The sequence below is a fragment of the Micromesistius poutassou genome, assembly GCF_964030765.1.
Source record: "Micromesistius poutassou genome assembly, chromosome: 14".
NCBI lineage: Eukaryota > Metazoa > Chordata > Actinopteri > Gadiformes > Gadidae > Micromesistius > Micromesistius poutassou.
The window spans coordinates 11265045-11279196 of record NC_140284.1 but is presented as its reverse complement, the minus strand read 5'-3'; the positions used below and the strand labels follow the sequence as shown (position 1 = coordinate 11279196).

The 14152-nt window shown below is 47.3% G+C and overlaps 1 protein-coding gene across 4 annotated transcripts in view; it reads right to left on the bottom strand.

Moving 5' to 3' along the window:
* LOC311358446 (plakophilin-4-like) overlaps positions 1 to 14152 on the bottom strand; it is a 76604-nt gene that overhangs the window by 1487 nt on the left and 60965 nt on the right. For all 4 annotated transcript variants that reach the window (XM_084478471.1, XM_084478473.1, XM_084478472.1 and 1 more), the window contains 10 exons: positions 12752 to 12935; positions 11069 to 11186; positions 8268 to 8459; positions 7272 to 7445; positions 6411 to 6561; positions 4187 to 4379; positions 2898 to 2982; positions 2283 to 2400; positions 1746 to 1880; positions 691 to 755 (listed from right to left, as the gene is read on the bottom strand). In XM_084478471.1, the coding sequence (XP_084334597.1) occupies positions 691 to 755; positions 1746 to 1880; positions 2283 to 2400; positions 2898 to 2982; positions 4187 to 4379; positions 6411 to 6561; positions 7272 to 7445; positions 8268 to 8459; positions 11069 to 11186; positions 12752 to 12935 (1415 nt within the window). The remainder of the gene's footprint in view (positions 1 to 690; positions 756 to 1745; positions 1881 to 2282; positions 2401 to 2897; positions 2983 to 4186; positions 4380 to 6410; positions 6562 to 7271; positions 7446 to 8267; positions 8460 to 11068; positions 11187 to 12751; positions 12936 to 14152) is intronic.

Below are 14152 nucleotides of genomic sequence, written 5' to 3'. Positions count from 1 at the left end.
TCAGACAGGGGACACAACAGAGTACTGAGTTAGATGGACTTGGACAGGAGAGACAACAGAGTACTGGGTGAGATGGACTTGGACAGGACAGGACAGGACAGGGGACACAACAGAGTACTGGGTGAGATGGACTCTGACAGGGGACACAACCTAGTGCTGGGTGAGATGGACTCTGACAGGGGACACAACCTAGTGGTGGGTGAGATGGACTCTGACAGGGGACACAACAGAGTACTGCGTGAGATTGACTTTGACAGGGGACACAACCTAGTGCTGGGTGAGATGGTCTTGGACAGGACAGGAGACACAAAGAACTGGGTGAGATGGTAAAAGTTTCAATGTGTGCAATCTTAAAGAAGAGAACTGTGTACAATGTCTTCCACCAATGGATTGAGGACGAAAAGGAAAGTCTCCCAGCAGTCACATTCACTCCTGGTCAGACAAAGTCTGAGAGACCCTGGGTCACAGACAAGTTCATCAGCAGAACAACGCGCATCCCTTGCCCCCTTCCTGGTCCATTGTGGACGGACAAGCTAACCGTTCTAGCTAAGTATAAACAGAGCTGGGTTTATTTTAGTTTTTCGGAAAAGTACTTTAAATAAGAACACATACTGTGTATTGAGCAGTTCATAACAGTGGACGAAGGGAAGGCGGTGGTTCTGTTCAACACTACAATGTGATTATATTCACCTGTGTTCTCCTGGGCTCCTCTCTCGTGGGCGAGCTGTAGTAATGCGGGGACGGTTTCCCCGATCCTGGAGCGAAACGCGAGAAAACACACAACACAACGCATCAAATCCTGTTTGTTTTCCCTGTGCAGCAACACTGAATGAAACCTCAATGTGTGAACAGGAGTGCAGCGGTGCCTGTAGGCCCGCTGTCTGTGTTTAATAAAGCAACATGAAAGAGTTGCGCTGAGCGGGGCACAAGAATAACAGCAGATAATAGAACGGGCCTACGAGCGCAGAGTGGTTTCGCCCGAGCCCGCAGGACGGACATTTTCCGACCCAGTGCCGTGGAATCCTGGAACTCATTTTCCACTTGGCTTCGTGGTTCTGGGGAATGTTGAGGCTGCAGCACGGCCTGTTTACTCTGCGCCTGACCCAGGCTTGGTCAGGGTCGCTCTCTCTCCCCCTCTATATATAAATATATTCTCTTCTACCATTTCGACCACAGTGTTACAGCCACTCCCCCTGCTATTGGCTCTATCCACCACCCTTCCATCTCAGACGGCTCCACAACGGCCGCTTTGTGGAGCGCTGAGGGAAAATGACTGGACGCCCCTTCATGGAGAGCTAAAGAGGTCCAAGTGGTGCTTCTCTAAAGTGGCAGCTATCTACTTGTGACCAGGCCCGGGTAGGGTTAACGAGGGAGAGGGGTGGAGAGGGCATAGGCTGGTGGTGGTGGAGGCGGTGTTGGCACAGGGCCGTGGGGCGTGGGGAGGGCATGGAATCCGTTTGGAGTGCACTGAGGGGTGAAATGGAAGAGAGGCCCCCGGGGGTCCCTTTGATTACAGCCCGCTGCACACGGCAGACAGGCTGAATTAAATTCCTCAGCTCTCATGGAGATACAGAGGCACTGTGGGAAGGCAGGACGCCCGGTGGCCACCTGTGTGTGGGTGTGCATCCGCGTGTGTGTGCATGTCTGTGTGCATCCGTGTGTGTGCATGTGTGTGCATGTGTGTGTGCATGTGCATGTTTGTGTGCCTGTGCGTGTGTGCGCACGTGTGTGCTGAAATACTTTACCTGTGTATTGGTTTTTATGTACACTGTTGTTGTCCCCTTGGTGGTTATAAAATTGCATAGTAGTGGGAGCTCTCTGGTACTCTGAGCGGCTCTCCTTGATGCCCAGCACAGCAGGCGATGAGGTGGTGCTCCCCACTGGGAGAGAAGAGACACAACGTGACTACATTATACCAGGGGGACGGGAGGAAGGAGTGAACCAGTTTATTTTGCAGTGTTTAGGCCTAGTGTTCTACCTGCGCCTCACCGGTGGTCTACTGCAGTGGGCTCTATTGGTTTATTGGATTAACTTACTATCCAGATATTCATAGAAACAAGTGCTAGGCACTTACAATCGCTATGTTAACTCATTCCCCCATACACAATAAGAAAGCTAGGATAAGCTGCTACACAATGCCGAGTGCACACTATCCTACTGGGTGGTCTTCCCGGTAGAGTTCACACTCTTGGCCTGCTCTGGTTACAGAATGAGTCGTCGGTCGTGTATTGTAAACCGTCATCACGCGGTTCTGGTCCGCAGGGGTCCGGATCGGGACCTACCGGTGTGGTTGACGGGGGACATCTGTATAGAGCCGGTGGGGAGGGAGGGCGCCGACTTGAACCGGTCCCGCTCCAGTGTGGACACCGGGGTGAGGAAATGGTTCTGGTTCCAGCCGTCCTGTTCAAACAAACCGAAGCAACAAGATATTATATTAGATGATCTGGATGTTATTTATTAATAATAATATTCTCTCTGCCTATTGTAGGACACCCAGGTGGCCTCTATCCACAACGTTTCTAGAACAGTCTGTTGGATGCCCCACACAGCTACGGCTATGTTATTTACAGAGTTCTACTATGATGAAACTCAACAGTTTTACTTTATTCATTTATTAATTTCAAGAGGATATTTATAAATACATATATCAAAAAATGCATCTTGCAAAATTTGTACAAGGTTACCATTTAATTGTTATAATTCAAAATTCTTGAATGATTCTTAATGACTCCAGATATTATACAAAAATATTTTACATGAGTCTCTATAAGACCATGTTATTCAGCTCCCGAGAAGAAATGAAGAAATCTGGCAGTGTTCCACAAGGGGGCGCCATACTACAGCAACAAGCCTGACCAGCGTGCACATTCTCCCAGCATGCAGTGCGGCGTCCTCACCTTCTTGTAGATGGTGCGCAGGTCTCTGTACTGCCACAGCGTGTTCAGCACCTGCGCAGCCGCCTTCACCACCTTCAGCGAGTACCTGAGACACAGAGGAACCTGAGGTCAAGGGGTCGCATTCTACACAATCAATACCACCCCGACCGCAATACCACGACTGAACACATGAATATGAATGAGTGAATAATGTACCTCCAGGCGGTGCTAAAGCAGAAATAACTGCTGTCCTACTGCTCCGCTGGGATGTGGAACATTTAAAAAACCCACGTCATGTACAACACCACCTTCCCCGGAGCTAGGGTGGAGCCTCTGTTCCCCCTGTGTTCCCAGAGCAGGGCTGCATGTCAGCACGTGCTCCGGGAGATGTCAGGGACGCTGAGGCTGTTCCTACACCCAGAGGTCCCCGCGCAGAGCGCTAATGAACGTGTGTGTGTGTGTGTGTGTGTGTGTGTGTGTGTGTGTGTGTGTGTGTGTGTGTGTGTGTGTGTGTGTGTGTGTGTGTGTGTGTGCGCGCATCCTTGTTTCGTGTGAAAGAGGGTGGGAGCACTGTGTGCTGCGGTACTGCAGTCTGATTAGTCTTAGTTCACACATTTAGCTTTTTTACCTTTTACTACTATTTATGTGTACAATTCTAGTGCCATGCAGTGTTGTGTTGCTGATTGACTTAGTATTGCTCCACATTCTTACACAGGTTATAAATAAAGACAATTCTGCCCTAAAATGTGGCCTCTGAAGCTCTCTAACACTGTAACTGAGATAAAGGGCTACACAAATATACTTGACTTGTCTTAATAATCATGATGACAATGTTTATTATTGTGTGTGTGTGTGTGTGTGTGTGTGTGTGTGTGTGTGTGTGTGTGTGTGTGTGTGTGTGTGTGTGTGTGTGTGTGTGTGTGTGTGTGTGTGTGTGTGTGTGTGTGTGTGTGTGTCCATGAGTGAGTGAGTGAGTGAGTGAGTGAGAGAGTGCATGTGAGTGTCCATGAGTGAGTGATTGTGTGTGTCTGGAAGTCTGTGAGTGAGTGTCCGTCTGTGTGTTCATGACTGAGTGTCCGTCTGTGTGTTCATGACTGAGTGTCCGTCTGTGTGTTCATGACTGAGTGAGTGTCCGTCTGTGTGTGTGTGTGTGTGTGTGTGTGTGTGTGTGTGTGTGTGTGTGTGTGTGTGTGTGTGTGTGTGTGTGTGTGTGTGTGTGTGTGTGTGTGTGTGTGTGTGTGTGTGTGTGTGTGTGTGTGTGTGTGCGTGCGTGCGTGCGTGCGTGCGTGCGGGCGTGCGTGCGCACCCACCTGTCCCCCCGGGTCTTGGTGATGTTCACCAGCTTCTCGATGCCCCCGGTGTCGGCCAGGGCCTTGGCGTTCTCCATGTTCCTGCTGCTCACCTCGTGGAGGGTGCAGCACACAGCCGCCACCGTCTCGTCAGACAGCTGGGTGGTGCTACCCCCGGGGAGCCGGTTCACCAGGTCTCTCATGGCGTACTTACCTGGAGGGGGTGGGGGGGGGGGGGGGTGTAGATGGGGTGAACCAGACGGTCAGAACAGGAGAAAGAAAAACAGAAAAGGCAGACATAGGTATGCACCAACTCATTAAAGGTTAAGTCGTGTAATTCCACTCTGTACATTAAAGGTAAAGTCCTGTTAGTGCACTAGATCCACTAAAAGGTAAAGTCATGCTAGACCACTAAAAGGTAAAGTCCTGTTAGTCCACTATAAGGTGAAGTCATGCTAGTTCACTAGATCCACTAAAAGGTAAGTCACAAGAGATGAGGAGGTGTGGGGTGTATGCGGCCGCTCAGCCCTGTGGGGGCGGACAGACACTCACTACTAATGTTGTGTGCGTGTTATATAATGCATTAGGGAGCGACAGCCCCGGGTGACCAGGACCATAATGTGTGCTTTCAATAATGACGCTTTTATTCAGATTCTGGCTGAGCCCACCATTGTTTTTTGACATTGCTTTCCTGTCCCTGGGAATCTGCATATGCTGACATTATATAAATCCTGCTCTACCCCGCTCTCTACTCTGAGTCCCACCGAGTTGATCCTGCAAGGTCTTAGTATGCACCCGCAGACCTCCCACACACAAACACACACACACACACACACACACACACATGCACCCGCAGACACACACCACTCTGCCTACAGGCGTGAGTGCATGCCAAGCCACACCTCAGACTCCTCATTAATTCTACACCACGAGCAGCACATAAAAACACTCAAGTGAGCCGGTTTTCATGAAACAATTGAAATACTTTTGGAACTAGCTGGAACAGGTTCAACTTGCATATTGAATAGTGGGCATTTAGTGTTTTTGTTTCCTATAACTGGAAACATGTTGTGTTTGTTAGCACAATGGACAAAATGTTTTTTGTTTTTATTTATATATTTAGCAATATATTATACTACAGACACAATGCTTCTCGTGTTCTCCTATTTCCAGAACCTTGTGCGGTTAATTTCAACACATAAGACGTTCTCTACAGACATAAACAGATCAGACCCAACTCTGAGGAGTCAAATGACCGTATTTGCACTAACTCAACAGAACCACTATCCTCTTCCGTCTTCTGCAAACATGATCCAGCCCTCTCAACTTACCCTTCCATTTAATTGAATCATTCCCATTCACACATTAAAGCTGCAAATCTCAACGTCCCCCAGGTATAACCAAAGCCTCCACTGTCAGCAACACTGGAACCCTCTAATGAAAAACTACATTTAGTGCTTAACGTCTCAAAGATAAATAGATGGACGGCGGGCCGGGCGACAAAGAGCAGCAGCACCGTGGACGAGTGTGATACTATACTAAGACTGTTTATTCATTTAGTAGATGCTGACTCACAGTGAATACCGATACACTTCATTAAGGCTGTAGGTAGAGGGGAAGGCTTCTTCCTACAGCGTAGACCGGGGACGTTAGGGATCCAACAACAGGCACCCAGTAGCCTGGGGCTACTGGGTGCAGTGACACCCGCATGGCTCACATCTTATCTTATCTAACCACTAGACCAGGCTAGCCCTCTGTATCCTGGAAGGGCAGTGAGGTTGATGGTTTAGTTTGATGGGTTAGTTGTGGGACTAGGATAGTTTAGTTTGATGGTGTAGTTTGATGGTGTAGTTTGAAAGTGTAGTTTGATGGTGTGGTTTGATTCTGTAGTTTTACTGTGTAGTTTGATTGTCGTTTGATGCTGTAGTTTGATTGTGTAGTTTATGAAGATATAGGTTGAAGGTGATTGCTGGTGAAGCAAAAAGGCGTAGTTTGGAGGGGTAGTTTGAAGGTGTAGTTAGATGGGGAAGTGTGACATAATAATGTAGTTGACAATGTAGTTTGATGGTGTACATTGAAGTTTTAGTGTGACACTGTAGTTTGACTCTGTAGTTTGAAGTTTTAGTGTGACATTGTAGTTTGAAGTTTAAGTGTGACGGTGTAGTTTAACGGTGAATTTTGAAGTTGAAGTTTGACAGTGCAGTGTGACAGTGTATTTCGAAGGTGTAGCCGGGCGATGTCCCACCGATGAGCTCCTTGTTGCGGACGTCCAGGGCCATGTTGCGGAGGGCGGTGGCGACGGAGCAGACCACGCGGTCGTTGTCCATCCTCAGGAGCTCCACCAGGATGGGCAGACCCTTCTCCTTACGCACCGCCGCGCGGATGTACGACGCAAACTGCTCACACGCACCCACGGACACAGACACACACATGAAAGAAAAACACACACAAAGTTAAAGCATTCAAAGTTAAATCATTGGAACGTTTTGGAAATTAGCTTAGGTGTACATTCAACATATTCTTTATATATTCTATATATAAACTCTTTATATTCTATAAATAATCTTGTGTACTTCTGTAAAAACACCCTTATGTCAGCTCCACCGATGAAGAGAGTAAGGAGATCAGTTACTATCTATTTTACCCAGCAGACACTCTGAGAGAAACCACATCGTACCAGCGCTAGGCTACATACATGCACTCTAAACATGTGTCAGGCACGGCTCCGTGTGTTTCCCATGAGTTCATACGCTAGCTGGTCATAGTCATTGCTCCCAGCAGTAGGTATATTGGAGGTCATGGGGTTCTATGAAGCGATTCGAGACTGGAACTGTGAGTAGGAGTTTATACAGACTCAATGGATGAGATTTTGGGTGTTTTTCTTTTATACTAAACAGACTAGACTTGTTCCTTTAAGTGGGGGCGTTTGTACTAAATGGACTAGACTTATTCCTGTGAGTGGGGGTGTTAGTACTAAACGGACTAGACTTGTTCATTTGGGCGGAGGAGTTTATACTAAACAGAACAGACTAGGCTTGTTCCTGTAAGATGGGGGTGTTGGTGGAGTAACCAGTGAGAGAGGTGGAGGTGAAGGAGGGGGTCCCACCTTCCAGTTGCCGGCGGAGAGGTTCTGCAGGGAGCCGGCCGCCCCCTCCAGTGTGGCGGGGTTGGAGCTCTCGGCCAGCAGGGTGAGGTAGGGCTTCACGACCGCAGGGTGCCACAGCATCTCAGCACCCTGGGGGGACTTGGAGAATCCGGGGATGGGCCCCACGCCGTCCCACTGACCGCACAAAACACACAAACACATGAATGCACACATGAATACATTAATGATTTCAGAATCAGAATCAGAATCGTTTTATTTGCCAATTATGCAGAACATAGTAGGAATTTATCTTGACGTTCGAGTGCGTCATGGCAGCCATGGACGGCGCCATTTCATCAATCCCTTTGCTATCTCTAAGGGGATGTTTATATTGAGTGTGTATGTTGACCGATGTACAATACGGTTTGTATTGTGTGTGTGTGTGTGTGTGTGTGTGTGTATCACATGAATAATAACTATGAAAAAAGTATAAACTACAATAAACTATCTTAATTGTTATGAACAGACCATAAACTAAACATTTTGTCATCAGGAATATACAATATATACACGTGACGTTAAAATGAGGGATATGTGTATGTGTGTGTGTGTGTGTGTGTGCATGCGTATGGAGTGTGCATGTGTTTGTATGCCTGCGTGTATGTGTGTGGATGTGTGTATGTGCCTGCGTGGATATGGATGTGTGTGTGTGTGTGTGTGAGTGTCTGTGTGTGTATGTATGCCTGTGTGGGTTTGTGTGGATGTGTGTGTGTGTGTGTGTGTGAGTGTCTGTGTGTGTGTGTGTGTGTGTGTGTGTGTGTGTGTGTGTGTGTGTGTGTGTGTGTGTGTGTGTGTGTGTGTGTGTGTGTGTGTGTGTGTGTGTGTGTGTGTGCCTGCGTGGATATGTGTGGATGTGTGTGTGTATGCCTGCGTGGATGTACGTGTATGTGTGTATGTGTGTGCGTGAGTGTACATTTGCAGCCCCCCTTCCCCTGTGCAGCAGCTGGCTCTCTTTACCGTGTCCTCCTGCAGGCTCCTCTTCTTCCTCTTCTTCTTGCGGCCCCAGCAGCTGGAGTCTGTCTCCCGGTCGGCCGCCTCCCCGTCCAGCAGCCCCGCCAGCTCCTGGCCGCCCAGCAGGCGGGACGGGGGCATCTCCAGCTCCAGACGGTACGACAGGTTCCTCAGAGTGCAGATACAGTTCTCCACGATCTGAGGGGCAGAGGGCAGAGGGAGGGAGGGAGGGAGGGGGAGAGGGAGAGAGAGAGAGAGAGAGAGCACGAGCGAGAGAGAGAGAAAGAGAGGGAGAGAGAGAGAGAGAGGGGGGAGAGAGTGAAAAGGAGAAGGAGAGAGAGAGAGTTAATAGTTAATCAATAGTTTTTTTTTTTTGTTGGTTTATCTGACCTCTAACGACTGGTAGTGTATTCATCACAATGTACAGACACACAACAACTACAACTACAGTGTTAATCCTAGAGGAAAAGTACAGTCCAGTATTTTATTATTTTATCATGAATATTAATCACTATGGGAACAGCAGTGATCCCAAAGATCAGTGGATGTGAAACACTGTGAACAGGACCGTATCACATCCTGACCAGCAGTCGAGGCAGACCAGTCAGTGGACTACTGCTGGCTTGTCGACCGTTTGTCGAGAAGTGCTTTCCGCATTCCAAAGTTCCCCCAGCCGGCGGTGGAATGTGAGGCCAGACTCAGATTTCCTTTCTCTAGCAGGGTGCAGAGTGAGATGTGTGCAGAGTGCAGAGTGAGATGACCTGAGCTGTGTGATTATCTATGACAGGAGCTCACAGGCGACCCAAACACAGCAATGAAAAGGGTCTAGGGGTTATTGTTTAACTATAACCCTTTGATACATTGTCAAATATAAGATAAGGAGTGGGGCATAGTCCCAGAGGATGGGAAGTGTACCTGTATCCTGTTTCACACATCCTAATCACACCGGGGAGAGACGTTAGGATAGATAGCATGGACCCTTGATTTTTGTGTAATCGAGTTCATGGAAAACCTAATATTGGTTAACTCAATGTCTAACATTTATGAAACTTTTGTATATCTTAATAAGCATTGCCATCGGTGTATCATCAGTGATATCAGACCTAGCTCTTCTACCCAATTATCATGGCGAACAAGGCTGTCCAGTATGGTCCGTTCAGGTATATTATATTTTATATAATATATATATATATATATATATATATATGTATATTTTGAGGTATCTGAGAAAGTGTGTTGATGGTAGGCTACATCACTGCTGCAATTGCTGGAAATATGCCAGCTCATCCCCAATAAATGGCTCTCCTTTTTGTGACTTTGTTTTAATCTTTCCAGACGGAAATTAATTAACCATCTTAAAACAGAGGAAAAGCATGTTTTTTGCAGACAGGGCCATCCATGTAGACCTTGGAAAGATTAAGTCAAGATTGAATTAGCTTCCATGTTCTTAAAGAGTTTAAAACGACAGGGCTGGTTATGCATGATGACATTTTTACCTTGACAAGATTGTTCAAAAGCAGAGATGTTAGCCCGTAGGCCTCCTTTTCAATCCTGAGCCGAGAAGTTGTAGTTATAGACTCTGGTCTGCTGGTGGGCTTTTGCGCCAGAGGGACAAGACTCTCAAGTTGAACTCAGTCATGTTTAATCATGTAATGATCCACCTCAGCTGTCAATAAGGTTTCCGTTTACATTGGTTTACACTTCCACTACTCATATTGTGTGTGTAGATAGAATCTCTGATGTATTTTAGCATAATTCTTATTACTGCCCCATCCTATCCGTACCTTTTCTGTGACACCCACATTTTCAATCTAGGGTTGATAAATGAAAAAAAGAAGGAAAGCAAAAAATCAATAGCCAGAGATGGAGATACAAATAGAAAGATATGGTAAGGCAGATAAAGAGAGATATTATAAGACTCATACAGACATATAGGGTAAGAACGAAGGAGAGAGATAGGAAAGAAAATATGCAGAGGAAAATAGTATCTCTCTGTCTCTCGCCAACTCTCCCGAGAGAGAGTAAATAGGAAGATGGAGTTGGAGTGAAGGCAGATAACTACCGCACGCATACCGCAGCCTTGGCTGTGGACTTAAAATCAATAGGGAAGCCAACGAGTCCCCAGTGAAGGCCAAGGTACACCAGGTACGGTACAGCTCCAGTACGGGGGCCGCACGTGTGCCGGAAAGCGCCAATGTCAGTTAGGGCTCAAATGTCCCAAGATGCTTCACGGTTTCCATGCAGAAAATCTTTTTTTTTTACATTTCTGCTGGACCCGCTTGCGTCTGATTAGCGTGGAAATGCACTTTGTTGACCAGTGACACATATCCCAATAAGGTTGTATCAACCAATAGATAACTATCATAAATTAATGTCAGTCAGGCCAAATATGTATCGTTTGGCCAGATCAATGCTGAAAGACGACTGCCGGCCAATTTGGATGTACTTGAATAGTGAACATTCAATTTGTATAAACAATAGAACCACAGAACCACATTCCGCTCTGGAGCAGCAACGATCCCGTGTCCCGGCTGCTATGCTTCCGACACGGAAACATGAAGGTATGGTTTAATTAGAAACATGAAGGTTTAATTCCACACTAGATGACTTCTGAGAAAGGGGTGTGTCTCAGAGGATATGGATGAGAAAATACACTACGAAGACACACCCCCACCCATGTGTGTGTGTGTGTGTGTGTGTGTGTGTGTGTGTGTGTGTGTGTGTGTGTGTGTGTGTGTGTGTGTGTGTGTGTGTGTGTGTGTGTGTGTGTGTGTGCGCGCGCGCGCACACTAGTTGTCGATATGTACCTTGCTGTCGAAGTCGGAGGTGTTGACACAGGCCTTGATGACGTAGAGCAGGGAGTCCACGAGCCCTTCACACGTACGCAGCTGCTTCCTGGCCTCCTCCCCCGCAGAGCTCAGGTTCCTGTCAGACACACACACAGACACACACAATTAGAGTCACACACACACACACAAATATATATACACCCACAAACGAGAGAGAGAGAGAGAGAGAGAGATGAGAGAGAGAGAGAGAGAGAGAGAGAGAGAGAGAGAGAGAGAGAGACGCACACACACAAAAGTTATGTGTGTATAAACAAACACATGAATGCATGTGAACTTACTGAAGTTATGATGAATATTTGAATGCATATTAAATGAGGATGTGAGTTTACACACAACCACGCACACACACACACATGCATGAGTGTACATGGACACTTGACAACACACACGCGCGCATGGAGTTCCACTTGGTGTCACCAATTAGAGGCAGCGCTTCCCAGCAGCTCTTCGAAGCAACAGGGCGTAAGAGCGGACTGGAACCACAGACTCTAAACACCGGCTATTAAAACGCCAAGTCTTCAAAACAGTAAACAGGAGAACCTTCAAGCCTCGCATTTCAACTACGTACTGCACCGCCAACCTTTAACAATATCACGATACGCACTAAATATGTATCCCCATCCTGTAGGCTCCTTGGACTACATAGACACACAATTTATTTTTGGTGTTATTTTAGTATTTCTCTGCATATCCCTATTTTACATTTCCTACTACTTTTAGATTTGTGTTAAGGTGCTGTATGCGACACACACACCTTTGCTGTGTTGGATGAATGAAGTACATCTGACCTTATCACTCTTATAATGTGTAAGCTCATTGGCTTTCAGGATCTTTGTGGACTTATGCAAAGCAGCTTCCCAATGCAGTAGCAGCTTTGGCAGCATCAAGTTGCAGCGCCCAAAACTCACCACTAGGTGGAAGTGGTGCTCAGCTCAGTCGTGTGTGTATGGTAGGGCTGTCAAAATTGCTCAAAAAGGAGTTGAATATTCACTGTAAAAAAAACACATATATTCGAACTATTCCAATACGTCAATAACAGGACAAATAGCATTACGTCAATAACAGGACAAACGAATACAACAAGACATAACTACTTGTATAGGTAGTTTATTTAAGTTGAAACATATTTGACAACATATTACCTACACAAAAATAAGTAAATGAACTAATGGCCAAGACTGCAGACCTCGCTCTCGCTTGCTCACTCGCTCTCTTTTTCTCTCTCTCTCGCTCCCCCTCACTCTCTCTGCGCATACTGGTTTAAATAAACAATAACAATAAACAAATGCTGAGTGCTGATCAAGAGTTTTGTGCAAGCAATTTATGGTCCCAAAAATTTGTCCCAAATATGGCAGGCTTCATTCAGTGATTGAAACAAATATAACATTAATTGAAGTGCAGTGTGCCCACCCGCGGTGGGTTTTTCCACATTAGAATATTAATTTTCACAATTTAGAATATTCGTTGACAACCCTAGTGTATGGTGGCAGCAGGGGGTGATGGTGGTGATAGAGTAGTGGTGGTGTTGGGAGGTGGACGCATTGGTGGTGGTGGTGGTTATGAGGTAATGGTGGTGGTTATGAGGTAATGGTGGTGGTGGAGGTGAGGTAGTCGTGGGTGGGGGTGGGGGGGTGGTGTTACCTGAGGCAGCCTGTGGTGTTCCTGAGCACCAGAGAAGTGTGGAACTTGAGCTTGTGGTCGTCATCAAAGGTGGAGCTGCTCCACCCGGAGTGGGGGATGATCACAGTGTTGGTCATGGTGGTTAAGGCGTCCCTGATGATCGTCATCTTCACGGCGTCACATGACGACAGGTTCCACAGCACGCCTGTGGCCGCACACACACACGTCAAGTCATGTCTCCTGTAACCACCACCTCAACTCATCGCTGTCGGCTGTCGTTTGCAGTTATGGTGACACACAGGAATCCCCCACTAACAACTATGTTGGCTGGGAACACACACACACACACACACACACACACACACACACACACACACACACACACACACACACACACACACACACACACACACACACACACACACACACACACACACACACACACACACACACACACACACACACACACACGTGCACGTTCCAGGAGGAGAATTCTCCGGCATGCAAGCCATTTAAATCAGATCCATTGTACGGTAAATACCCCTCAGGGCGCCGTCGGGGTGAGAGGAACGACACTTGAAAGCTCACATGCGGAGGCTGAGGGTAACGACAGACCAACGCACAGCCTTCCCGGCGTCCCATAGGCGTCACAGTCAGTTCAAACACACTCATGATAACCGCCAGCGACCGCTCGCATGTCGCGCTGGAAGCCTTCACCGCTGCATCTGAGGGTGGGTCGAGGAGGAGGGGGGGGGGGAATTACCCAGCAGGCAGCCTGTTGTTTGAATTCAACGTTCCCCACGTGCCGAGGTCGGCGGTAGGCCGCGTCACAAAACACGTTGTCACCGGAAATATACAAGCGGTCCACATGACATTAATCTATGGAGACGTGTGTGTGTGTGTGTGTGTGTGTGTGTGTGTGTGTGTGTGTGTGTGTGTGTGTGTGTGTGTGTGTGTGTGTGTGTGTGTGTGTGTGTGTGTGTGTGTGTGTGTGTGTGTGTGTGTGCACGCGCGCACGTGCGTGCGTGTGCGTTCGGCGTGTGTGTACCCAAGTGTGTGTTCTTGGTTAAGCACACTGTCTATTGCAATTGTCGCCACTATTTAATTGTGACAATCTTATTGGACCTAAATAAATAAACACACGTCAGACGCCCCAACCAACCAGGCTACGGCAGGGCTTTGAGTAAACCTTCACGTGTGGATGCTTGCTCTGGAACGCTATAATTGCTTTCTGGAAGCCTCAGTAGGATCTTTGTATCCATACCAGTATTTGCTCTGCCTCCGCTGCCCGCTATGCCTTTGTTTAAATAAGCCAGCGTTATAGCTTATTATGGTCTGTCTAATGCGAGCGCTTGGGCCGCGAGTCAGAGCCAGCGCTAAACATTGCGTTTCTTTGTTGGTAAAACACACAAACACCAGCGG